Below are 27,131 nucleotides of genomic sequence, written 5' to 3'. Positions count from 1 at the left end.
TTCTCTGAGATATACTGGACATATGTGTATGAATGTGTGTGTGTTTGTATGTATATGTGTGTGTGTGTATATATATATATATATCTCTCTGTATAATTGCGGTAGTAATAAACAGTGTAAACTAAGTATTTGTAATGCACACTAATCAGCCGTGATGTGAAAGCCACTGACTGGTGAAGTGAATATCTTGTAACAATAGTAAATGTCAAGGGAGGGGAATATTAATAGGTAGTATGTAAACAGACAGTTTTTGAATTTGATGTGGAATAAGAAAAATTGTGAAACATAAGGCTCTTTGCCAAGGACTCTATTTTGATGGATAAATGGATGGGTCAGTGCATGTACAAAAAACTGCAAAAAAATAATAATTGCTGGTTATGATAGAAAGGTGTCAGTTCATTGTAGAATATAGGACAGCATAGCTACAGACTGGTCAGAGTACCCATGCTGACACTTGTCCACCACCAAAACCAGGTGCAGTGGGCATTGGAGCACCAAAACTGGACCTCATGACATTGGAAGAAGGTGGCTTGGTATGCTAAATCATGTTTATTTTTTAGGTGTTCTGAGTAAGGGGTCTTTTTTACACTGGCCAAGGAATGGAACAGTTTTCGGGGTGACCATTCATGCAAGCGCTAATTCCAGTTGTGCCCTGTGTAAAGGTGCAGCAATTCCCCCCTCAACAAACAACACTTGTTTGTTTGTTGGTGGATTGCCTCTCTCACGTGGCACCTAAAATTATCATCTATAGCTGTGCAGAACCCTGTGTGGACAGGCATGTGCTTCCAACAAGCTATAGCGATTATTCATCCCCATAGAGGGGGGATTGTTGCTGCATCTAAATGGCCATAATCAGGAACAAACAGTTCATTCCTGATCATTGCCTGTGTAAAGGGGCTCCAAAATAGCCGAAAGGTCTGATAGGACTCCTAGGAGAAACAATGAGAGTCCTGATTACCCTCCCACACACAATGAGGGTGCATTCACACGACTGTAAGGTGTTTTGCGGTCCGCAAAACACTGATACCGGCCGTGTGCGTTCCGCAATTTGCGGACTGCACATGGCCAGCGCTATATAGAGAATGCCCAAGAATAGGATATGCTCTCTTTTTTGCGGGGCCAGGGAACTGAACAACGGATGCGGACAGTACACGGTGTGCTGTCCGCATCTTTTGCGGCTGCATTGAAATGAATGGGTCCGCAAATTTGCGGAACGTATGCGGATCCATTTATACGGTCGTGTGAATGCTCCCTTATACTATGAGAGCTGTTAATAATCCTGTTTGGGTGAGCTATGCAGGACTCTCACTGTCCTGTCAGGAGGGACGGATTAGTTTTAGATAGATTTCTTTGTATACACTAAATTTACTTATGATATGGAACCCCTTTTTACTCCCCTGGTTTAGGTTTCCTTCTTCGTAAGTTTCACCTACAAATCTGCCGAATTTGTGAGCTCAGGTGTTAAATCTGACTTCACGTGGTATTTAAATTCCAAAATCAGCATAAACCATGGAAAGTGGGAGGCAAGCTTAAGATAAACTCCTGAAAGAGCTGCAGGAGTGACATTATTAACAAAGGGGACATACGTTTAAATACCAACCGAGACAAAGATGGATTATATTAAAAAGGCTTTGTTTTGTAAGGGTGCTACTGACTTCGATTTTTTTTTTTTTCTTCCTTCTTCGTTTTTAACAAATTATTTCTCTAGTTTACATGAGAAAGAACATGCGGAATATTTAATATTTCAGCACGTATAAACCCAGCCATGCAGAACGTGGATCCCTGCATGTATGTGCTGTAATATTTCTAGTATATGAAGGGTGTGGTGAACTGGCGTCATATTTCCTGTACATGTAAGAAAAAACCAAACTCTAGCTCCAAAACCATGTTCAGTACATCTTCCACAAAGAAAGATTTATAGTTTATATCACAATAAAATCTTTTTATAGTCCTTTTATTAGTGGGCAAATCATTGCACAGTCGGAAGACGTAGGTTTAGGACTGACGTGTACTTCAGTAGATTTAGAAGGTAATTACTACCTGGAAATATTAATTTGCCAAAAGTCAACCTGAAGAGATTTATGTAGTGTTGATTTGTCTCTACTGAAGCGATTTAAATCATTTTATGAAGTTATATAAATGAAAAGCGATACAACAGGGTTATGTGTTCCAGTCCTCAGGATAGGTCAACAGTATCTGATCGGCAGGGTCCCGGGTGTCTGTGCCGTGGCCTTCTCGCAGCTTACCAAGGACATCGCCGTACAGTGGCTGTGCTTGGTATCGCAGTTCAGCCCTATTCACTTGAATGGGGCTGAGCTGAACCTCGGCAATGTGATCAATGAGCATGACGTCACTGGCCTAGGGAAACATGCGAGAAGGCTGACGGGAGTGCTGGTACCTTCTCAAATACCTGATCAGTGGGGGTTCTGGGTGTTTGACTCCCACCGGTCAGGTACTGATGACCTATTCACATGATAGGTCATCACTTAAACGGTCTCGGAAAACCCCTTTAAGTCTGTGGCCTTCGTGCATGTTTTTTGCCACATTGCTACCTGTCATTGTGTAGTCCACTTGTGTAAAGCCTTGTGTATTATTCCGGTAGCATCCTTCTTCATTTTCATTATCATGTCCTTAGGGGACAGGAAACCTTCCCCCACCCTGCTCCACTCCGCATACTGTTCTTTTTCTATTTCAGTTCCCTCCCTTTTTATGGCATTTTTTGGGGAGAGGGAGAGAGAAGAATCAGAAGAAAAATGGCCAAAGGTTTTAAGAGGAACGTATGTGCCCTCTGTAATGTCACTTCCTCTGTAGAACTGTATGGGGGGAAAAAGCATTGTTAAAAAAATATATATATATTATAATAAAGTTGTTAAACGCCAGCATACATAATGCGTATTTTTTTTTAAACAAAAATAAAAAAAAATGTTTAGGTCTGTAGGAGAAAACTGCCAGGCAGTGAGGGGAAAGACTCCAAAGCATGCTGCAATTTGAAAAAACTCAAAATGCACACCTCAAATGTCAAAAACTACAAAGAAACACCAATTTGTCCAGCATTCAGCATTTCAGAGATTTCCATACAACATTTTTGTAGTCACAGATTTATTTACTTGGGGTTCTTTTTGTTTTTGTTTGTTTTTTTATTTTGCCCATTTAAAAAAAAAAATATTATTGCAGCATGCCCTATTTGGTAGCGTTTTCAACAATAGAAATCATTGTTTTATTTGCCTTTTCTTGAAAAAAAATGCATATATATATATATATATTTTTTTTTTTTTTATGGCCAATTTTACCCCCCCCCCCCCCCATGGTATATGTGTTCTGTTCTGTTATTACTTATGGTATTTTATTTATTTACTGTTTATTATATTATTATAAGTGTCCTATACTGCGATCAGTGCTTCAGAGAAAAGAATTGGAATGAGATGAAACGTTCTAATGTACACCCTAAGCCATTTCTGAGCATAGATCACAGGGGTTAACTGTGTAACAATTGTGGTAAGTCTTCCTTATATAGAACCTTGGAAGTGTGGCATAAGCATTTGCAGATTTGGAGGAGCACACCATCAATGAATGTAGGCAATCTTCACTATAGCAGTGAACAACGTGATACTGCCGCAAAGTGGAAACGCACCATTGGTTTGAGTTCAGCAGTCCTTGATATGTAGTCCTAACATTTTATGTATCTCTCAGTGTATATTGGAAAATTTCAGTGTTTTGAATTGTGCCTGCGGCATTGGTCTTTGAGCAGAGAAACATATTGTACCCTTAAACAGAGTTAAACTGTTCTATAAGGCTACAGCTCTATGGTAACATGTTTGCTAGCCTTGATAAAATCGTGGCATTTACACTTCCATGAGTGGGGTCAGTGTTTGTACACTGCAATAGCCCAGCGATCAGATCCGAACTGACTGGTTCATATATTACTATGATGCAGTTAGGGCTGCAACGATTAATCGATGTAATCGATTATATTCGATAACTGGATTCGTTGTCGACGAATCCAGTTATCGAATAATCGCCGATTCGTTGCTATTCGGGCGGGCGGGCGGGCGGTCGCTGCATCTTTATTTTACCTTTTTACAATGACGCTCCCGCTCCTGTAACAGCCAGGCAGAGCGGACGGCGGCGTAACGTCACTCACTCACTCACGTGACACGCCTGCTCCGCCTCCTTCATTCATGAAGTGGGCGGAGCGGGCGCGTCACGTGATTGAGTGACGTTACGCCGCCGTCCGCTCTGCCTGGCTGTTACAGGAGCGGGAGCGTCATTGTAAAAAGGTAAAATAAAGATGCAAGCATCGGGGCCGGGGCTGTTAGGGGGTAGGGGGAAGGGGGATCTGTCTATGGCACTGCTATGGGAAGGGGGGTCTGTGTATAGCACTGCTATGGGGAGGGGGGAGGATCTGTCTATGGCACTGCTATGGGAAGGGGGGTCTGTGTATAGCACTGCTATGGGGAGGAGGGGGGGTCTGTGTATGGCACTGCTATGGGAAGGGGGATCTGTGCACTGTTATGCCCATAACAGTGCACATATCCCCCTCTCCATAACTACGCCGTCCACAGATCCCCCTCTCCATAACTGCGCCACCCACAGATCCCCCTCTCCATAACTGCGCCACCCACAGATCCCCCTCTCCATAACTTCGCCGTCCACAGATCCCCCTCTCCATAACTACGCCGTCCACAGATCCCCCATAATAGTGTCGCCCACAGATCCCCCATAATAGTGTCGCCCACAGATCCCCCATAATAGTGTCGCCCACAGATCCCCCATAATAGTGTCGCCCACAGATCCCCCATAAGTGTCGCCCACAGATCCCCCATAAGTGTCGCCCACAGATCCCCCATAAGTGTCGCCCACAGATCCCCCATAAGTGTCGCCCACAGATCCCCCATAAGTGTCGCCCACAGATCCCCCATAAGTGTCGCCCACAGATCCCCCATAAGTGTCGCCCACAGATCCCCCATAAGTGTCGCCCACAGATCCCCCATAAGTGTCGCCCACAGATCCCCCATAAGTGTCGCCCACAGATCCCCCATAAGTGTCGCCCACAGATCCCCCATAAGTGTCGCCCACAGATCCCCCATAAGTGTCGCCCACAGATCCCCCATAAGTGTCGCCCACAGATCCCCCATAAGTGTCGCCCACAGATCCCCCATAAGTGTCGCCCACAGATCCCCCATAAGTGTCGCCCACAGATCCCCCATAAGTGTCGCCCACAGATCCCCCATAAGTGTCGCCCACAGATCCCCCATAAGTGTCGCCCACAGATCACCCCATAAGTGTCGCCCCATAAGTGTCGCCCACAGATCCCCCATAAGTGTCGCCCACAGATCCCCCATAAGTGTCGCCCACAGATCCCCCATAAGTGTCGCCCACAGATCCCCCATAAGTGTCGCCCACAGATCCCCCATAAGTGTCGCCCACAGATCCCCCATAAGTGTCGCCCACAGATCCCCCATAAGTGTCGCCCACAGATCCCCCATAAGTGTCGCCCACAGATCCCCCATAAGTGTCGCCCACAGATCCCCCATAAGTGTCGCCCACAGATCCCCCATAAGTGTCGCCCACAGATCCCCCATAAGTGTCGCCCACAATTTGTTTTAATATGGCCTTTGAACATAATTTTTCAAGTAAGATCATATAAACCTCTGTTTTGTAATTTTGTCGTTTTTCCCGATTAATCGATTAATCGAAGAAATTAATCGGCAACTAATCGATTATTCAAATAATCGTTAGCTGCAGCCCTAGATGCAGTCGGTTCAGGTCAGGGGAGCCGCGGCTCGGGAGATACAGTCTGTGTGTCGACTGCATTTCCATGAGTCCTAAATGGTCACAACTCACATGTCACCTTGAAGCCTTGCCTTGACCAACAGCTTTGTATAAAGCTCATTTTAAATTTTAAGGTTTTGTTTACTCTGGAATTTTCTTTCCCCCCCCCCCCCCACATCTATTATTTTAATATTTTTTTTTTTCTTCTTAAATCGTAGGCAAAGAAGATGAACAGCCTAAAAAACCTCTTGGTCAAATTCCTTCTGAACCTGTTCATATACAAACAAATCATGTTATGAATGGGCAGAAGAGTACCAGCAAGCTTCCAAATCAAGTGAAACATGAAAAAGTTCCATCTCCAACTAAAACACAGCAAGCATCACCTACTGAGAAGAGGAGAAAGAATTCCATTGATAAGTCAACCTTGAAATCCATAAAGAGAGAATCTGGGGAATATCGTGTTGAGCAGTTGAAGGCAGATGGACATCAAAGGAAACTTCCTCAACCTGTTACTCCTTCTCAGGACAAAGTTAAATACTATGACCATGCTGCCGCTAACCAAAACACAAATGCAACTTCTAGTTCATCAAAGGGAATCGCTCCTAAATGGAATTTGCCATCCGAAATAAAAAATAAAGAGCTTCTTCTAAAGCACATAAGTGATGGAAGGGGCAACCCACCAGAATATAGAGTTTCAAGTCAGTCTGAATCTCAGGGTTTGGCAGTGAAGCAGAAAAATAGAGTTTTTGATTCAGGTGGTAAGAGAGGATCCAATGCATCACAGTATGATAATGTTTCCGGTGGTGAAAATGAGATTGACAATCATGTTGAAGATTCAAGGCGACAGTCAGATTTGTCTGACAGAAATGTGATGTATTTTAATAGCACTTCATCACGTGTTCTTTTAAAAGGATCCAGTCCACCAGGAGCAACTGATAGTAATTATCCTATTGGCACGCAGTCGCGCTCTCCAGGGCCTTCAGCACCATTTCAGGGTACTGGTGATGGGTACAGTCTAAAACAACCACCTCCTTCCTACAGCAGCCCACCAATTTATCCAGATAATACAAAATACTCAATAAGTAGATTAAATAATGAGCACCATTCACCAAAATTGATTGGTCCATTAAGTCGATCCTATGATCGCAGTTTTGATTTTCCTTCAGATAAAATACCCGTGACCTCTACTGCTAGGCAAAATCCAGTTACATCACCTTCCCATAGAATTGAAGTTCTACCTGCAGAAGAGAATGCTACTCTACGCTTAGGTAATTTTAATCAGAGGGAAAACCACAGATATATTGTCCCACCGATCGATTACCAAGTGGACCACACATTCCTTCCTGAAGTGTCTTTTGGGACTTTTGGACAACCATTAAACCGAGAGGCATCAAGAAGCTATTTGTCTAATCTGCAATATTCCCCAAGCTCACCTCAGCCCTCAAGCCCAGTGAAAATTTTTTCTTCTTTATCTGTTAATAGTCCAGTAAGGCTAAGGACTTCCCCACAGAGTGAACAAGTAACTCCACCACGGTATCTGCATTCAAAACCTGGAGTTAATGCACCGCACTTTCGAAATCCTCGTGATGGACTAATAATGCATGAGTCTGTGATGCTGTGAACTGTATATTCCTAATGGTGTCATAGTGAAATTTGGTTGCTTTGTTTTTACAAGCAACATTTCAAGCATGAACTTTTTGAATCGCTTAAGGTTGTGTGGAAGGAGACATTATACCGTAACATATACATGAAAACATTCAATAGAGTTGACATAGACTTACCAACTAGGTGTTAAACCCGGATCTTAGAATGTTCGATATGTAGCCTTTTATGTACATATATGTTCTGAGATATTTATTGATTCTTTAGCTACTTAACTTTAGTGCCTCGATAGCAGATTCTTTGGTTCAAGGAATTATTTAAAAGACTTTTGGTGATGCAAGCAATGTTTAAAGGGGTATTCTTATCTTATAACATTGATGGAATATCGCTAGGTTATGTCATCAATGTGGGACCTGCTTCTCTCTCCAGAACAGGCCCTCCGAAGTGAAGGGAAAACAACCAAGCATGCGTGGCCACCTCTTGTTTACTACTACGGGAGTTCAGAAAATTGCCAGCACTGGCTCTGCTATTTCCAGCAGTGAATGGAGGGATGGACAAGCATGCACGATGCACTCTCCTTACATTGCTATTGGACCTCTTAAAATAGCATGGCATGCTCACTTTCACTTCTTGGGCCCTGTCCTGGAGATGGGTGTGGGTCCCACCTCTGGCACATGTGACCTAACCTATCTGACATTGATGCCATATCCTAGCAATATGCCATCAATGTCTGAGATGGGAATACCCCTTAAAGGTGAATGTTATGAAACAGTATTCCTTTAATCTAAGAATACATTTAGGGGTTCTTCCTAACATATTAATGTATTCAGAGCCTCTGGAAGTCATTAGACTGTTACAGTACCTGCTTCAATACATTGGTATACTTATTCAGCAAAGTCAGTTCAAAGACGTGCCTATTACTTTGTGCTATCTTTAACTTTTTGATATATTTGAGACTAGTGAAAGTTTTAATTTATACTCCAGGTGAGTATCATGACTTCTTTGGGTTCAGAAACTGGAGGTTATTTTGTTCCTGTAGTATGAAAGTATTATAAGGATGAATGTATGGCTTTTGATGATGGTTCCGTACTTGAGAAACTTTTCTCAGTACTTCGGCATTGAGCAGCAGCTGCTATAGATTCTGCCTAGGTTGTATTCGGCTTAATGGTGTGTCTTCCAACAACTCTGGCCTATTCACACTGTAAAATGCTTTATTGTATCCATTTGACACTGTGCACTTTACCAATATTGATTTTGAAAGTGCTGTACCAGCTGTGAGATGTAGCCGCTGAGTGCATCCCATGCAAAACAAAAGCTAATGCAATAAGGTCAGAATGTCCAAATTAAAGTTACAGAAAACCCAGATTAACAATGACTGAGGACATTGCCCAAAGTCCTCTGTATGGCGTAGCAAGCCTTCTCTATAGTGAATTTATATGAAGTTTTTAGTTTGTGCCTATGGAGGATGGTAACACTTCAGTGCACATTATTGTCATTGGATTTACCAGTAATGTTGCTTTGTTTCAAACCTTACTTTTCCTCTAGGCAACCCCTCCAAGTATCTCTGTAAGACTAGTAGTCTAGAGAAGGTTTCTATCACATGCCCCTTAATATCTCTATACTGTTGCTGCAGTGCTGTGTGTGGTGCCTTGACGGATACCTCTTGTTCATCTGTGATGATCCACAATGTACAATTTATAGCGCTTGTTCCCCTTCTTAACATCACTGTGCATTGTCTTTCTTCCAGATACATAGTATTTGTAATGTTTACATAATTTGGATCGGGTTGAACTAGAAAGTGTGTATTTGCAGCAATATCTCCTACAATTACACTCCTCCAAAAACATAATACTTAGCAGTTGATTGCTAAATAGGTAGACGTTACAGTTGATTTTTTTTTTGTCTTTTTTTGTCTTTTGTGCTCATTATTTTATACATGCTTTCAGCTGAATCTGTCCCCGCCTTCGGTAATCATGCACTCTGCTCCTACAGCATGTGTCTTTCACTATGTGCCTTTGCTTTTAATGGCTTAATGTCTGCTGTTTTATCATTATACTATCACACCTTTTATGAAGCAATGCATTGTGTGCTGAAATGACACTAAAAGTTAAGAGAAGGCAAATCAATTTGAATTTTATTTCCAAGTGTCGGGTTGAGTGGGTTTTTACCTACTTCTGATTGACACATTTTTCTTTAGATGTCTTTTTCTTTTTCTTTTTTTTTTTTGTGTGCATTCTTTAACTGTTCCAGGAGAAGAGTATAATTTTAGTCATTTCAGCTTTCACACGGCAGCGTCGCAAACCAAAGTAGTATTGCACCAGGGCATGTTTCTTTGCAGGGAACACACAATACCTTAATTACATAGAAGAATTAATGTTTCTTCTTCATATTCCATAATTATTGAAGTTGGATCAGGAAAGTTGTATTTTTATGTCTTCATGTTTTAAGGTACAGTTGTAATGCATTTTATGTGTATATAAAAAAAAAAGATAAAACTAGGTAGATGTGCAGTAGTAATATCTGCATGAGTGATCTTTGTGTATATGGTTGATTAGAACAAGTGTTAACAGATAGCTGAACACTACAGTACATTACAACAAATGACTAAATGCTTCTTTTTTTCTTTTTTTCTTTTCCTGTTGTCTGTGTTGCCGATTATTTCCAGAAATACAGAAATGATTCATAACACAATGTATATAAATGTGACTGTAATAATACTCATTTCCTAATTGCGGTCTGCGATTCTTAATCAAGCTGTACAATATACTGTGCTGAGCTGGTAACAACTGCTCCTAAAAAATGTATCGATCATGTTAAATATTGTAGATTTTATGTATAAATCTATACATACTATTTTCATATGTCATCCGCTACAGTTTTTAATTGTTCTTTTTAATGTGACTGTATTTTTAATACGTTAAAGATTAATATTATTAAGTACCTACAAGTTGTTTGTCTTATTTGGAAACCTACAGTTCTGCAATTAGAAACTGAAACAAGATTTCTTATTTTTTTATATTTTTTATTTTTTTTAGGGGTTATCTGTCTTATTTAAAAATATCCTTAAAGCCACTAAGTGTGTTAAAATAATAAAGGATCATATACGCACCACTTAATTCCCCACAGTTTCCAGCATTTCAACGGTGACATAGCTGCATATAGTATACTGCACAAGACCGCTGAGGTCAGTAATTGGCAGCAGCAGTAATGTGCAGTATATCGCCATGTCACCGCTGCAGCCTGTAAACACAGACTGGAGAGAAGGTCTGTAGCGGCAGGGGATTATATGGTGAGTATACAATCTTTTATTAAAACATTTAAAGGCTTTGGAGAAGTCACACTACCTCTTTAAAGGGCTTCTGTCACGCCGATGACGTCACATCTTCACCCGGCGCAGGCGCACTGAGGAAGGAGCTGCCGAGCGAGCGTCCTCCTCTCAGTGCGCCTGTGCCGACTGAAGACCGATACGGCGCAGGCGTGAGATTTGGAGCGCAGACAATTTGGAGCCCTGTCAATTAACAGGAGGAGGGGGCGTTTTTTTTTTAAAGGAGGATGCGGCGGCTACCAGCAAGCAACCGCCCTACTTGCTGGTAGCCAGGTAATTAACATATTATAAAAGTGCGGTTTTTAAAGAAACTGTCTTCATAGGAGTTGATTACCGTATTTTTCGCTTTATAAGACACACCTGATGATAAGACGCACCTAGGTTTTTGAGGAGGAAAATAAGAAAAAATATATTTTCAACCAAAAGGTGTGCTTTTGGTGGGGTTTGAACTATTGGTGGTCTGGTGATGACACTATTATAGGGGATCTGTGGTTGACACACTTATGGAGGGGATCTGTGGATGACACACTTATGGGGGGGATCTGTGGATGACACACTTATGGGGGGGATCTGTGGATGACACACTTATGGGGGGGGATCTGTGGATGACACGCTTATGGGGGGGATCTGTGGATGACACACTTATGGGGGGGATCTGTGGATGACACACTTATGGGGGGGATCTGTGGATGACACACTTATGGGGAGGATCTGTGGATGACACTTATGTGATTATAATACCCATCATCCTAAAGAATACACTGATGTACTGTACATTGGTGTATTCTCAAGGATGAGGGGAGTTATAGTCAGATTAAATCTAAACTCTATCCAGGGACTGTTCTGTAATTGGCATGTGTTTATATTAAATATGACTATAACCCCCCTCATCCATAAGAATCCACCCATATACTGCAGTACATGGGTGGATTCCTATGGATGAGGGGGGTTATAGTCATAGTTAATATAAACACATGCCAATTACAGAACAGTCTCTGGACAGTGTTTATAATAAATACTTTAACCCCCCTCATCCATAGGAATCCACTCATACACTGCAGTACATGGGGGATGTATGAGCAGAGAGCAGCAGGGCTAGCAGGCACAATAACAGAGCACAGTGTGACAGGCATCCAGCACATAGACGAGAAGACTGGGACCCTGGAGCTCAGGTCAGTGCCGGGGTCTCCTGGCAGCAGCTGGAGGGGACGGGGGAGAAGATTATACTTACTGGAGCTGCAGGCTCCGGTCCCGGGTGCGCACCAGAAGTGCGGGCTGGCGGCCGAAGGAGGGGGAAAAATTTTCACTTACAGGAGCTGAGGACTCCGATGCCGGGTCCGGGGGGGAAAAATCTTTACTTACTGGAGCTGAGGACTCCGGTGCCGGGTGCGCACCGGACGTGCAGGCTGGCGGCTAGAGGAGGGGACAGGGACAGGCATAATAAGCAAATCCGCCAGCCTGCCCATCCCTGGTGCGGTCTTGTTAAAGGGGTTATCCCATCTTAGACAATGGGGGCATATCGCAAGGATATGCCCCCATTGTCTGATAGGTGCGGGTCCCACCTCTGGGACCCGCACCTATAACGAGAACGGAGCCGGGGAGAGTTGTGGCTGGAGGACTCCGGGTTTCCCAGGGTCCGACCACCACCAGGCGCAGCTCCCCGCCTCTCCCATTGAAGTGAATGGGAGCGCACCGCACATGCGCGGCCAACGCTCCCATTCATTTCTATGGGGCCGACGGAAATAGCCGAGCCAGCGCTCGGCTATTTTCGGCAGCTCCATAGAAATGAACGGAGGGCGGCTGCGCATGCGCAGTGCGCCCGCCTCCACTTTCTCTGCTCCGTTCTCCTTATAGGTGCGGGTCCCAGAGGTGGGACCCGCACCTATCAGACAATGGGGGCATATCCTTGCGATATGCCCCCATTGTCTAAGATGGGATAACCCCTTTAAGGAAGCGCGGGCTGGAGGCCCACCCAACTGTTTAATGGCCACCTAATTTGCATTGCATTCGTTTTATAAGACGCAGTGACTTTTTCCCTCCCCTTTTTGGAGGGAAAAAAAGTGCGTCTTATAAAACGAAAAATACGGTACTTACAGAAATAGTTTAGGAAAAGTCTTAATCTCCTTGAAGTATCATTGTTGAAGGTTAGGAATCTTCAGGCTCCTTGTGTCTTTATCTCTAGCCAGCAAACGCCCCCAACAGAGTGGGTGTAAGAAGACAACCCCTTGTCTGTCTTTGTCAGTCATTTATACCATAGATACAGGTGTGTCTTAACCAATGTATGTTCTTCTACATGGAGACTTTAAATACAGGTCTTGACGTCCTCATACAGACCTCCCATCGTCCATGAACATTACTATAGATGATGTAAGTGTGTAATGTAATACATACTTTATATTAAATACCAATTAACATTATATTATATATTATTTAACATTTCCCCCTCTTGAGGGTGAGAATCTTTTCGAACCCACAGCATAAAATTTTACTATTATCTTGGACTCTTCATTTAACTTTTTTTTTTTTTTCTTTATAAATTAACTAGCTGAAGGACCTATTTCATTTAATGTTTGTGTGTGTCGTTAAAAGATATCAACACTATCCACTATAACATCTACAGCACCCCCGCCCCCAAAACAGTGACCTCCACAGCCCCCCATCCCTTAACACTGACCACCCCCCCACTGACCCCCTCCGTCCCTTAAAATTGGACCTCCACAGCAGCCCACCCCCTTAACTTTGACCTTTACATCAGCCTTCCTCGTTAGCAGTGACTTTCACAGCATACCACCCCCTTGACAGTGACCTCCACAGTGGACCGCCCCCTTTAGTGGCCTTTACTGAATCGGGGGCGTGTCGTTTTGAACAGCTAACTCTAAGACAGCAGCACTGTACTGTCTGAGTGTGAGCTGCAGGGAGAAAGTTACCTGCCCTCCCACCGCTTCATTTTTTCAATCCCCGTCGGCTTAGGCCACACCCCTCCCACTCCTAACAAGATCTAGGCGTTTCTTAGCGGGACCTAGAAGTTGATTTTTAACTTTTTTTCTTAATCTCAGTCGGCTGAGGAGTGGGAGGGGGCGTGACCTAACTGGATCGGGGGCATGTCCTTTTAAACAGCTCATTCTAAGACAGCAGCACTGTGCTGTCTCACTGTAAGTTGCAGGGAGACAGTCACCCTCCCTCCCATCCCTGCAGCTGACAGAAGTTGATTTTCACCTTCATTTTTTCCATCCCCATCGGTTCAGGAGTGGGAGGGGGTGTGGCCTAACCAAATCAGGGACGTGGTTTAGTGGGACATGGGGGCAGAGTTTTAAGTCTTTTGAGGGTGGACACATTGTGGCAGGGGGCGTGTCTGGGCTACTTCCTGCAAGAGTGACGCCCCTCTGGGCACCTTACAGGGCTCATTTGCATACCAAATAAACTGGATTTTCAGAGGCTAAAAACATCTATTGCTGGAACAAAGGCACATCTTGAAATAAGGTACTAAGTGCTATTAGGCCATGGCTTAACTTCAATAGCAATTATCCTTGCAACAGATTTCATTTAAAGCTCTCCTACAGCAGTGAAGATAAATGGCTGGGTTGTTATGGAAACCTGGAGTAAAACTGATGTGGAGACTGGAGGACCAGCGAGCTTCTATTGTCTGATAAGGATCATGTGACCAAGCTTCTATTGGCTAATGCATTTTTTGGGAATATCTCGGGAACGGTAAGTCCTAGAGAACTGAGACCTGGTCTAAAACCTTCCCGGACACCTGATGTACCGGTGTGCCAAATTTCCTAATTGTAAATGCAACGGTGCAGATTACTTTAGCGGGTATGCATACACACACATACACTCAACTTTATATATTAGAGTAATTCTCCATCAATTATTTATATGACAACAAAATAATATTTGCTGAACATATGGTTAACTGTGATTTAAATACTAATGAAATAAATTTAAAAACTAATCCATTATCTATTAGCCATCTTTTTCTCTTCATCTTGCTCTGGTGTCGTCATGATCTTGATACTGTAATTTCACTTATTTACCTTAAATTTGACTTACATAAACTCTGATAGGATTGCTATAACTAGGGATCGACCGATATTGATTCTTTTTTAGGGCCGATACCGATAATTTGTGAACTTTCAGGCCCATAGCCGATAATTTATACAGATATTCTGGGAATTTTCATTTTTGGAAGAAAAAAAAACATTCCTACACAAATCTGCAGAATATTTATATGTTTATTGTTAATGTGTATTTTTTTTTTATTTTTTAATCTTTCTTTTTCATTTATACTTAAAATTTATTTTTATTTTTTTAACTAACTTTTAACCCTCTTAGGGACTAGAACCCTTGTCCTATTCACCCTGATAGTAGCGTCCTGGCTGCCATGGTAACCGATCGGAGCCCCAGGATTACACTGCTGGGGCTCCGATCGGAGGAGCAGGGGAGAGAGGATCCTGTGGCCACTGCCACCAATGATTAATACTGGGGTGTTTTTAATACTGGGGTGGGGGTGGAGGGTGCACCCTAGGTCAAACAAAGGTGCTAAATATCTCTCTTCTGGAACCCTAACTATTCTAACTCTAAATCACTTACTGATGCTCTTCAGCACTCGCTCTTCTTAGTTCAGATCTCCATTTTGGATGCCAGTCCTTCTGTCACAGACCTCCTTTCTGTGTGGACAGAACTTTCTTTCTATGACCTTTTACTCTGGAGTTGTCTATGGACAGGTGTGCTTCAGGTGCTCTTCACCTTTATCTTGGGCCACTCTCCAGTGTCCCTTATCTTCACACCTTTTCCAGAATATGACAGATTTGTTTACCTCCAAGTCTTTTCCAGGGACTCTGTGCACATCAGTCTTTATTTTTATAGACTTCATAAATATCAGTCTCTAGAAAACATTAAATTTCCTGTTGACTTTAGTCTTAATTGAAGCTATCTTCTTTCCTATTACTACACCAAAGTTTGTGATTATAGCTAACCTATAGTATCACAGTGTACTATACCACCAGTCATTTATTACCATATATTTCAACATAATATAGATGTTTATATATTATTTAAAATATCCTAATTTTTTTTTTTATGTAAGTGTAGCCTTTTTATCTTTATTCCTTCAGTCATATATCTTTGTGTATGTTTGTGGAATTTTTATAAATAAAAAATATATTGATTAATTTAATTGACCACACAAAATATTTCTTTCTACAGTAAAACCAAATCTTTACCTTTTTTAATAAAGTAGTATTCTGCATGAGATATATTACTCTATTAAATATCATTGTATTCTTCTTTAAAATATAACACAGCTATAAATATAAACCTTTGTTTAGAAAAGCAACAAATAAGTATTAACATACTCCCCATAGCTGGATATGCTTTCCAATATAGTTGACCCTTATATTTAAATGATCATTAATGAGAATTCCTACCACTGATCCAAGATTAACTCCTTCCATATTTGGAACCTCTCTGGAATACAATATCCCAAATAACAATTACAGTAACTCCATGATCACCATGTAGTCCATGTATATCATACTCGCATACAATTACGTGATAGATAACTACATATTTCATTATACCCTTGTATTTGCAAACTTTATTCCATATACCAATACTTGACTCAAATTAACTAAATTTGACTATTATTCTTAGACTTTAACTCTTGAGAGACATGAGTCTGCCTTGACCATCACTCCAGTATAAACAAAACATGAGTGCTTTACCATAAAGTAGGAATTTTGAAAACCTTACAAATGTTCAGTTTGAAGATACATTATTCATTCACATTAAGATCAATATATTACCATCATGTATAAAATATATACTATCCTCCTGTATATGTGGATATAGTTCTGTATATGAAGATATAGTTGTGTGTGTGTATCATCAATAATACATCATCAGTATAAATAAAACCACTTTTGAAAACCAAAATAAACAATCTTATAGAAAGTAAATCCCATAAAAATATTACCATAACACATTTACATTAAATTGAAAATGTACCTATGAATCTTTATGATTCTATATACTGGATCATTAAGTATTTAACTTATCGTATTTTTCACCCTATAAGACGCACCAGCCCATAAGACGCACCTAGGTTTTTGGGGAGGAAAATGAGAAAAAAAATATTTTTTTAACCAAAACGTGTGCTTTTGGTGGGTTTGGAACTAATGGTGGTCTGTGGATGGCACTATTACTGGGGATCTGTGTATGACGCACTGTTATAGGGGATCTGTGTATGACGCACTGTTATGGGGGGGTTTTGTGGATGACAGACACTGTTATGGGCGTTTCTGTGGATAACGGACACTGTTATGGGGGGATCTGTGGATGACAGACACTGTTATGGGGGGATCTGTGGATGACACACTGTTATGGGGGGGGATCTGTGGATGACGGACACTGTTATGGGGGGGGGGGGATCTGTGGATGACGGACACTGTTATATACAGTACAGACCAAAAGTTTGGACACCTTCTCATTCAAAGAGTTTTCTTTATTTTCATGACTATGAAAATTGTAGATTCACACTGAAGGTATCAAAACTATGAATTAACACATGTGGAATTATATACTTATCAAAAAAGTATGAAACAACTGGAAATGTCATATTCTAGGTTCTTCAAAGTAGCCACCTTTTGCTTTGATCTTGGCATTCTCTTGATGAGCTTCAAGAGGTAGTCACCTGAAATGGTCTTCCAACAGTCTTGAAGGAGTTCCCAGAGATGCTTAGCACTTGTTGGCCCTTTGGCCTTCACGCTGCGGTCCAGCTCACCCCAAACCATCTCGATTGGGTTCAGGTCCGGTGACTGTGGAGGCCAGGTCATCTGGCGCAGCACCCCATAACTCTCCTTCATGGTCAAATAGCCCTTACACAGCCTGGAGGTGTGTTTGGGGTCATTGTCCTGTTGAAAAAGAAATGATGGTCCAACTAAACGTAAACCGAATGGAATAGCATGCTGCTGCAAGATGCTGTGGTAGCCATGCTGGTTCAGCATGCCTTCAATTTTGAATAAATCCCCAACAGTGTCACCAGCAAAGCACCCCCACACCATCACACCTCCTCCTCCATGCTTCACGCTGGGAACCAGGCATGTAGAGTCCATCCGTTCACCTTTTCTGCGTCGCACAAAGACACGGTGGTTGGAACCAAAGATCTCAAATTTGGACTCATCAGACCAAAGCACAGATTTCCACTGGTCTAATGTCCATTCCTTGTGTTCTTTAGCCCAAACAAGTCTCTTCTGCTTGTTGCCTGTCCTTAGCAGTGGTTTCCTAGCAGATATTCTACCATGAAGGCCTGATTCACACAGTTTCCTCTTAACAATTGTTCTAGAGATGAGTCTGCTGCTATAACTGTGTGGCATTGACCTAGTCTCTAATCTAAAGCTGCTGTTAACCTGCAATTTCTGAGGCTGGTGACTCGGATGAACTTATACTCCGCAGCAGAGGTGACTCTTGGTCTTCCTTTTCTGGGCCGGTCCGCATGTGAGCCAGTTTCTTTGTAGCGCTTGATGGTTTTTGTGACTGCACTTGGAGACACTTTCAAAGTTTTCCCAATTTTTCGGACTGACTGACCTTCATTTCTTAAAATGATGGCCACTCGTTTTTCTTTACTTAGCTGCTTTTTTCTTGCCATAATACAAATTCTAACAGTCTATTCAGTAGGACTATCAGCTGTGTATAGACCTGACTTCTCCACAACTCAACTGATGGTCCCAACCCCATTTATAAGGCAAGACATCCCACTTATTAAACCTGACAGGGCACACCTGTGAAGTGAAAACCATTTCAGGTGACTACCTCTTGAAGCTCATCAAGAGAATGCCAAGAGTGTGCAAAGCAGTAATCAAAGCAAAAGGTGGCTACTTTTGAAGAACCTAGAATATGACATATTTTCAGTTGTTTCATACTTTTTTGATAAGTATATAATTCCACATGTGTTAATTCATAGTTTTGATGCCTTCAGTGTGAATCTACAATTTTCATAGTCGTGAAAATAAAGAAAACTCTTTGAATGAGAAGGTGTGTCCAAACTTTTGGTCTGTACTGTGCCATCCACAGACCCTCCACCCCATAACAGTGCCATCCACAGACCCCCCACCCCTTAACTGTGCCATCCACGGATGTTCCCCATAAAACTGTCATCCACAGATCCCCTCCCCCCCGCCGCTCCAGTATACAAATATAAAATGTCTTATTAAATTAAAAGTGATTAAACATGCCCCCCCCACTCCTAATATTACCGTACATCCTAAATGCTTCTGTACAATGCAGGCAGGCAAGCCGGACGGCAGGCGCGTCACTCACTGACGTCACTTGCCTTCGCTGCCTGCTTCATTCATAAAGTAGGCGGCGCAGGCACATGACATCAGGGAGTTACGCTGCCGCCCGCCCGGCTTGCCTGCCTGCGTTCTACAGAAGCGTTTAGGATGTACAGTAATATTAGGAGTGGGGGGGGCATGTTTAACCACTTCAGCCCCGCTAGGTGAAACCCCCTTCATGACCAGAGCACTTTTTACACTTCGGCACTACACTACTTTCACCGTTTATCGCTCGGTCATGCAACTTACCATACAAATGAATTTTACCTCCTTTTCTTCTCACTAATGGAGCTTTCATTTGGTGGTATTTCATTGCTGCTGGCATTTTTACTTTTTTTGTTATTAATCAAAATTTAACGATTTTTTTTGCAAAAAAATGACATTTTTCACTTTCAGCTGTAAAATTTTGCAAAAAAAACGACATCCATATATAAATTTTTCGCCAAATTTATTGTTCTACATGTCTTTGATAAAAAAAAAATGTTTGGGCAAAAAAAAAAAATGGTTTGGGTAAAAGTTATAGCATTTACAAACTATGGTACAAAAATGTGAATTTCCGCTTTTTGAAACAGCTCTGACTTTCTGAGCACCTGTCATGATTCCTGAGGTTCTACAATGCCCAAACAGTAGAAAACCCCCACAAATGACCCCATTTCGGAAAGAAGACACCCTAAGGTATTCGCTGATGGGCATAGTGAGTTCATCGAACTTTTTATTTTTTGTCACAAGTTAGCGGAAAATGATGATGATTTTTTATTTTATTTTTTTTCTTACAAAGTCTCATATTCCACTAACTTGCGACAAAAAATAAAAAATTCTAGGAACTCACCATGCCCCTCACAGAATACCTTGGGGTGTCTTCTTTCCAAAATGGGGTCACTTGTGGGGTAGTTATACTGCCCTGGCAATTTAGGGGCCCAAATGTGTGAGAAGTAACTTTGCAATCAAAATGTGTAAAAAATGACCGGTGAAATCCAAAAGGTGCACTTTGGAATATGTGCCCTTTTGCCCACCTTGGCAGCAAAAAAGTGTGACACATCTGGTATCGCCGTACTCAGGAGAAGTTGGGGAATGTGTTTTGGGGTGTCATTTTACATATACCCATGCTGGGTGAGAAAAATATCTTGGTCAAATGCCAACTTTGTATAAAAAAATGGGAAAAGTTGTCTTTTGCCAAGATATTTCTCTTATCCAGCATGGGTATATGTAAAATGACACCCCAAAACACATTCCCCAACTTCTCCTGAGTACGGCGATACCAGATGTGTCACACTTTTTTGCTGCCAAGGTGGGCAAAGGGGCACATATTCCAAAGTGCACCTTTCAGATTTTGCAGGCCATTTTTTACACATTTTGATTGCAAGGTACTTCTCACACATATGGGCCCCTAAATTGCCAGGGCAGTATAACTACGCCACAAGTGACCCCATTTTGGAAAGAAGACACCCCAAGGTATTCCGTGAGGGGCACTGCGAGTTCCTAGAATTTTTTATTTTTTGTCACAAGTTAGCGGAAAATGATGATTTTATTTTTTTCTCTTTTTTCCTTACAAAGTCTCATATTCCACTAACTTGCGACAAAAAATAAAAAATTCTAGGAACTCGCCATGCCCCTCACGGAATACCTTGGGGTGTCTTCTTTCCAAAATGGGGTCACTTGTGGCGTAGTTATACTGCCCTGGCAATTTAGGGGCCCATATGTGTGAGAAGTACTTTGCAATCAAAATCTGTAAAAAATGACCGGTGAAATCCGAAAGGTGCACTTTGGAATATGTGCCCCTTTGCCCACCTTGGCATCAAAAAAGTGTCACACATCTGGTATCGCCGTACTCAGGAGAAGTTGGGGAATGTGTTTTGGGGTGTCATTTTACATATACCCTATGCTGGGTGAGAGAAATATCTTGGCAAAAGACAACTTTTCCCATTTTTTTATACAAAGTTGGCATTTGACCAAGATATTTTCTCACCCAGCATGGGTATATGTAAAATGACACCCCAAAACACATTCCCCAACTTCTCCTGAGTACGGCGATACCAGATGTGTCACACTTTTTTGCAGCCTAGATGCGCAAAGGGGCCCAAATTCCTTTTAGGAGGGCATTTTTAGACATTTGGATCCCAGACTTCTTCTCACGCTTTAGGGCCCCTAAAAAGCCAGGGCAGTATAAATACCCCACATGTGACCCCACTTTGGAAAGAAGACACCCCAAGGTATCCAATGAGGGGCCTGGCAAGTTCATAGAATTTTTATTTTTTTTGCATAAGTTAGCGGAAATTGATTTTTATTTATTTTTTTCTCACAAAGTCTCACTTTCCGCTAACTTAGGACAAAAATTTAAATCTTTCATGGACTCAATATGCCCCTCAGCAAATACCTTGGGGTGTCTTCTTTCCAAAATGGGGTCAGTTGTGGGGTGTTTGTACTGCCCTGGCATTTGAGGGTCTCCGCAATCATTACATGTATGGCCAGCATTAGGAGTTTCTGCTATTCTCCTTATATTGAGCATACAGGTAATGAGATTTTTTTTTCCGTTCAGCCTCTGGGCTGAAAGAAAAAAATGAACGGCACAGATTTCTTCATTCGCATCGATCAATGTGGATGAAAAAATCTCTGCCAAAAAAAAAAAATGGAGGGGAAAGGCGTCTGCCAGGACATAGGAGCTCCGCCCAACATCCATACCCACTTAGCTCGTATGCCCTGGCAAACCAGATTTCTCCATTCACATCAATCGATGTGGATGAATAAATCATTGCCGGGATTTTTTTATTTTTTTTTATATATATATATACAAAGTGCTTGCCAAAGCATAGGAACGCCGCCTCCTCCTCAGCTCGTATGCCTCGGCAAACGTATCTGTCACTGCAGAGGAGAAAATCCCGTCTTGCAGCGCCGCATACACCGACTTGCGTGTAATCTGACAGCAGCGCAATGCTTCTGTCAGAATGCACATCGGTGCTGCAGCTAGTCAATCGGTTGGTCCACCTGGAAGGTAAAAAAAAAGAAAAAAAAAAAAAAGAAAAAAACAGGCCGCAACGCAATAATTTTATTAACTTTGCAACAGAACATGTAACTTTAACTTTTTTAACTGAACATTAACGTGTTTGCTTACTGGTGTGTTTTTTTTTTTTTTTTTTTTTTTTTTACCTTTATAGAACAAACCTCTCCTTCCCCATGGGTCAATGTGCAAAGCGCAAATCGCCCAAAGATGTGGCGAAGTGCGTTATGCACTTTGTCCCATGTGAAAGGAGACGTTTGCAGCAGCAGTGAGTGAATGGGCCCTAATAGCCCTGTGTGCCTGTCCTGGTGAGATGATCCCTATGCTAATAGTGTACCTGTGAGTGGTACTTCCGGAAACACTCTCCAAAGCATAGGGCAGGGTGGTCCGGACAGTCAGGACAGAAATAGCGGGTGTCACGCCTTATTCCACTCCTGCTACAGACACGACATCTTTTTCGGGGTGACGGTTGGGTTGAGGTACCAGGAACGACATTGGGGAAATGTCGCTCGTGTAGACGGCTAACTACACTGGTGGTTGGGGCCACGGAACCTCCTGGATACAGGAGGTTCTCGATGATCTCTTCCTGAAATTTGAGGAAGGATCCAGTTCTCCCAGCCTTACTGTAGAGAACAAAACTATTGTACAGAGCCAATTGAATTAAATATACAGACACCTTCTTATACCAGCGTCTGGTGCGTCGGGAAACTAAATACGGAGACAACATCTGGTCATTGAAGTCGACCCCTCCCATGTGGAGGTTATAGTCGTGGACTGAGAGGGGCTTTTCAATGACACGGGTTGCTCGCTCAATTTGTATTGTCGTGTCTGCGTGAATGGAGGAGAGCATGTAAACGTCACGCTTGTCTCTCCATTTCACCGCGAGCAGTTCTTCGTTACACAGTGCGGCCCTCTGCCCCCTTGCAAGACGGGTGGTAACGAGCCGTTGGGGGAAGCCCGCGCGACTAGTTCGCGCGGTACCACAGGCGCCAATCCGTTCTAGAAACAAATGCCTAAAGAGGGCCACACTTGTGTAAAAATTGTCCACATAAAGATGGTACCCCTTGCCGAATAAGGGTGACACCAAGTCCCAAACTGTCTTCCCACTGCTCCCCAGGTAGTCAGGGCAACCGACCGGCTCCAGGGTCTGATCTTTTCCCTCATAGACCCGAAATTTGTGGGTATAGCCTGTGGCCCTTTCACAGAGCTTATACAATTTGACCCCATACCGGGCGCGCTTGCTTGGGATGTATTGTTTGAAGCCAAGGCGCCCGGTAAAATGTATCAGGGACTCGTCTATGCAGATGTTTTGCTCTGGGGTATAAATATCTGCAAATTTCTGGTTGAAATGGTCTATGAGGGGCCGAATTTTGTGGAGCCGGTCAAAAGCAGGGTGGCCCCTGGGACGGGAGGCGGTGTTGTCACTAAAGTGCAGGAACCGCAGGATGGCCTCAAAACGTGCCCTGGACATGGCAGCAGAGAACATGGGCATGTGATGAATCGGGTTCGTGGACCAATATGACCGCAATTCATGCTTTTTTGTCAGGCCCATGTTGAGGAGGAGGCCCAGAAAAGTTTTAAGTTCGGAAACTTGGACTGGTTTCCACCGGAAAGGCTGGGCATAAAAGCTTCCCGGGTTAGCGGTGATAAATTGTGTGGCATACCTGTTTGTTTCGGCCACAACTATGTCTAAAAGCTCCGCAGTCAAGAACAGCTCAAAAAATCCCAGGGCCGAACCGATCTGAGCCGTCTCAACCCGAACTCCAGACTGGGCAGTGAAAGGGAAAACTACAGGTGCGGCTGAAGTTGGGGACTGCCAATCAGGGTTTGCCAGCACCTCTGGGATTCTAGGGGCTCTACGGGCACGTCTTTGCGGTGGCTGCGACGGGGTCACTACTGCACGTGCCACCGTACCAGCTTCAACTGCCCTTCTGGTGCTCGCTACTTCACCAGGTTGTACGGCAGTGCTGGTACTAGGTCCAGGGAGGGCTGGGCTGCTGGTGTATGCCTCACCACGTAATCCGACAGCACCAGCCCCACTCTGCTGCTCTTGAAGCGGATCCTGCGCAACCTGCGGTCTAGCGACACGGGGCCGGGTACGCCTGGTGGTATCAGGGACCTCAGCCTCCTCGTCCGAACTTTGGGTCAGAGAGCCACTGCTTTCTACAGGTTCGTATTCTGACCCGCTGGATTCATCAGATGAGGGTTCCCACTCCTCATCCGACTGGGTCAGAAGCCTGTAGGCCTCTTCAGAAGAATACCCCCTGTTAGACATGTGGGCAACTAAATTTAGGGGTATTCCCTGAGACTACCCAAGAAAAAAAAAGCAAGCCTGTCTTACAAAGGGGAGGCTAGCGAAGTACCGGAGGCCGCTGCGGTTGATAAAAAATATCAAAACTGATTTTTTTATCGCCGCAGTGCGTGTAAAGTGAATGTGCAGTGATCAAAAAAAAAAATTTTTTTTGTCACTGCGGTGGGGCGGGTGTGGGCGAACGATCAGGCCTGATCGGGCAAACACTGCGTTTTGGGTGGAGGGCGAACTAAAGTGACACTAGTACTATTATAGATCTGACCGTGATCAGTTTTGATCACTTCCAGATACTATAAAAGTACAAATGCTGATTAGCGATACGCTAATCAGCGAATAACGGACTGCGGTGCGGTGGGCTGGGCGCTAACTGATCGCTAACTACCTAACCAAGGGACCTGAACTATACCTAAAACCTAACGGTCAATACCAGTGAAAAAAAAAAGTGACAGTTTGCACTGATCACTTTTTTCTTTTCACTTGTGATTGACAGGGGTGATCAAAGGGGTGATCAAGGGTTAATTGGGGTTCAGGGGGGTGATCAGGGGCTATAGTGTAGTGTTTGGTGTACTCACTGTGAAGCCTGCTCCTCTGCTGGATCCAACCGACGAAAAGAACCAGCAGAGGAGCAGGCAGCCATATAACAGATCATATTTACAAATATGATCTGCTATCTGGCACTTTGATTGGATTTTTTAAAAATCAGCAACCTGCCAGCCACGATCATTGGCTGGCAGGTTGCTGACGAAATACCTCTCGATGAAATGCCGGCGCGAACTGCGCACGCGCGGGCGCATACTCGCGTCATCTCGCGTCTCGCGAGATGACGCGTATATGCGTGACTGTGCGCAGCCCTGCCACCTCCGGACCGCACATCTGCGTTAGGCGGTCCGGAGGTGGTTAATCACGTTTATTGAATAAGACATTTTATATTTGTATTGTGCAGCACTGGAGGGGCGGGGCTATAGTACAGTGACTGCACCGCCCCTCCGCAATTGCCTGCCCCCAGCTCCTCCTCCCAGTCCCTCCCCGCTCGCTCATACATCGCAGCCTGCGATGTAAAAATGTCAGCATTCGCCCCATTAATTCACATTAAAATATTGGGAAGAGAGTGAATCACTATTGCAAAAATAACAGTTGGGACAGACCCTTGCTAAGCTATAGAAACAACTAGGTTGGCAACGGGTATATGCCAAAGAGTCAGTTACTCCTTCATAAACACCGCCTATCAATTATTGCGGGGTGTGAGGAGGAAATGTCTCTGACTCAGCAATTAAAGCTGCGGTCCTGCTGTGACCAACAGCCATATACCCAGAATGATATAGCTTGCAAGGTAAATAGTCCCTGTCAACTGTTGGGCATCCACCACCACTATAGTTATGATGTGATGCACCTACAGGTAAGGACTGGGCACATGGAGACAGAAGCTGCGTGTGGGGAGAGGGAAGGGAAAGATTTGCTATATACAGTGTTCTGTCTGAGTGCTAATGACTCACTGCTCACACTGAATAAGCTTAGACTTCACCCCTAAATCCTCCTAATTGTTACCCCTAACACTGTCACCCTAATAAATATTATGTGCCCGGGACGGCACAGCGCCCTACACCTAGCAGCTTAAATTTATATGCGCCTAGACATCGCCCCATTTACGCTCAATGCGTTTCTCTATATTAAATCATCAGGAACTCAGGGCATAGGCAGACAATACAGACAAACAAACAGCACTGCCCGTCTCACATGTACCAAAATATTGGTTCCGGTCAATATGCTGCTTCTCAAGAAAATTTCTACTGGGGAAAAGATAAAAATAGAAAATATTAAATGCAACAGAAAAATATTTCCTAGCAATATTATCTGTATAAAGAATATGCAAAAATCGTATTTGTCTATTCTCTGACCGCCTATGATTTTGAGAGAAATGTCTCTAGACTCAAGACTAGAGTTGAGCGGACACCTGGATGTTCGGGTTCGGCCGAACTTCACACAAAAGTTAGAGTTCGGGACCCGAACTTGGACCCGAACCCATTGAAGTCAATGGGGACCCGAACTTTTGAGCACTAAAATGGCTCTAAAAATGTCATGGAAACAGCTAGAGGGCTGCAAATGCCAGCAAAATGAGCATGGCAAGTGCTCTGCAAACAAATGTGGATAGGAAAATGACTTAAAATAACATAAAATATGTAAAAATAAAAACTAATAATCTTGATCTAGGAGGATGAGGTCCATATGGAGTAGGAGGTTTAGGAGGCAGTGGATGTGGTGGTGGTGGAGGAGGAGGTAGCCTGCACTGGTTTTTGGTTTCATTTTATATATTTTTTTAAAATTAGGGTGCACCCCAAAACATTGGGGAATATAACCTGTGATAACCCCCTCCAGCCGTGCTAAACAAACATTCAGACAATACACTGGCTGCAGGGCAGGCCAGCACCTTCAAGGCGTAAAGGGCAAGCTCAGGCCATGTTCCCAATTTGGAAACCCAGAAATTGAAGGGGCAGACCCATCAGTCAGTACGTGTAGGCGTGTGCACACATACTGCCCCACCATGTCACACGTCCCCGTGATGTCCACGATCCAATTGGATATCTGCTCTATCAACTTTCGATGTTCTTTTCTGCGCCTACCATGTTGATCACGGTTGGCGGTGAATCAGGGTTCCACGCCGGAGAGGGAGCGTGAGAAAGGGAGATCACATCCAAGGGAGGTTAATTGTTTGAAATTAAATATGATAGAGCGGAAAAATGGGACAAATTATTGAAGCGCAAATGTGGGACAAGTTGTTAAAGTTTAAGCATTGAA

At 43.2% G+C, this 27,131-nt stretch overlaps 1 protein-coding gene across 3 annotated transcripts in view; it reads left to right on the top strand.

The window, feature by feature from the left end:
* The window catches only part of USP6NL (USP6 N-terminal like), a 153,313-nt gene extending 142,999 nt beyond the window's left edge, over positions 1-10,314 (top strand). For all 3 annotated transcript variants that reach the window (XM_044280074.1, XM_044280072.1, XM_044280073.1), the window contains one exon: positions 5,991-10,314. In XM_044280074.1, coding sequence (XP_044136009.1) covers positions 5,991-7,393 — 1,403 coding nt within the window. In that variant the 3' untranslated portion in view covers positions 7,394-10,314. The remainder of the gene's footprint in view (positions 1-5,990) is intronic.
* Positions 10,315-27,131: the final 16,817 nt, after the last annotated feature.

This window comes from Bufo gargarizans, chromosome 2, assembly GCF_014858855.1.
Source record: "Bufo gargarizans isolate SCDJY-AF-19 chromosome 2, ASM1485885v1, whole genome shotgun sequence".
In the NCBI taxonomy this organism is placed as follows: Eukaryota; Metazoa; Chordata; class Amphibia; order Anura; family Bufonidae; genus Bufo; species Bufo gargarizans.
This window is presented reverse-complemented; position numbering and strand designations above follow the sequence as displayed.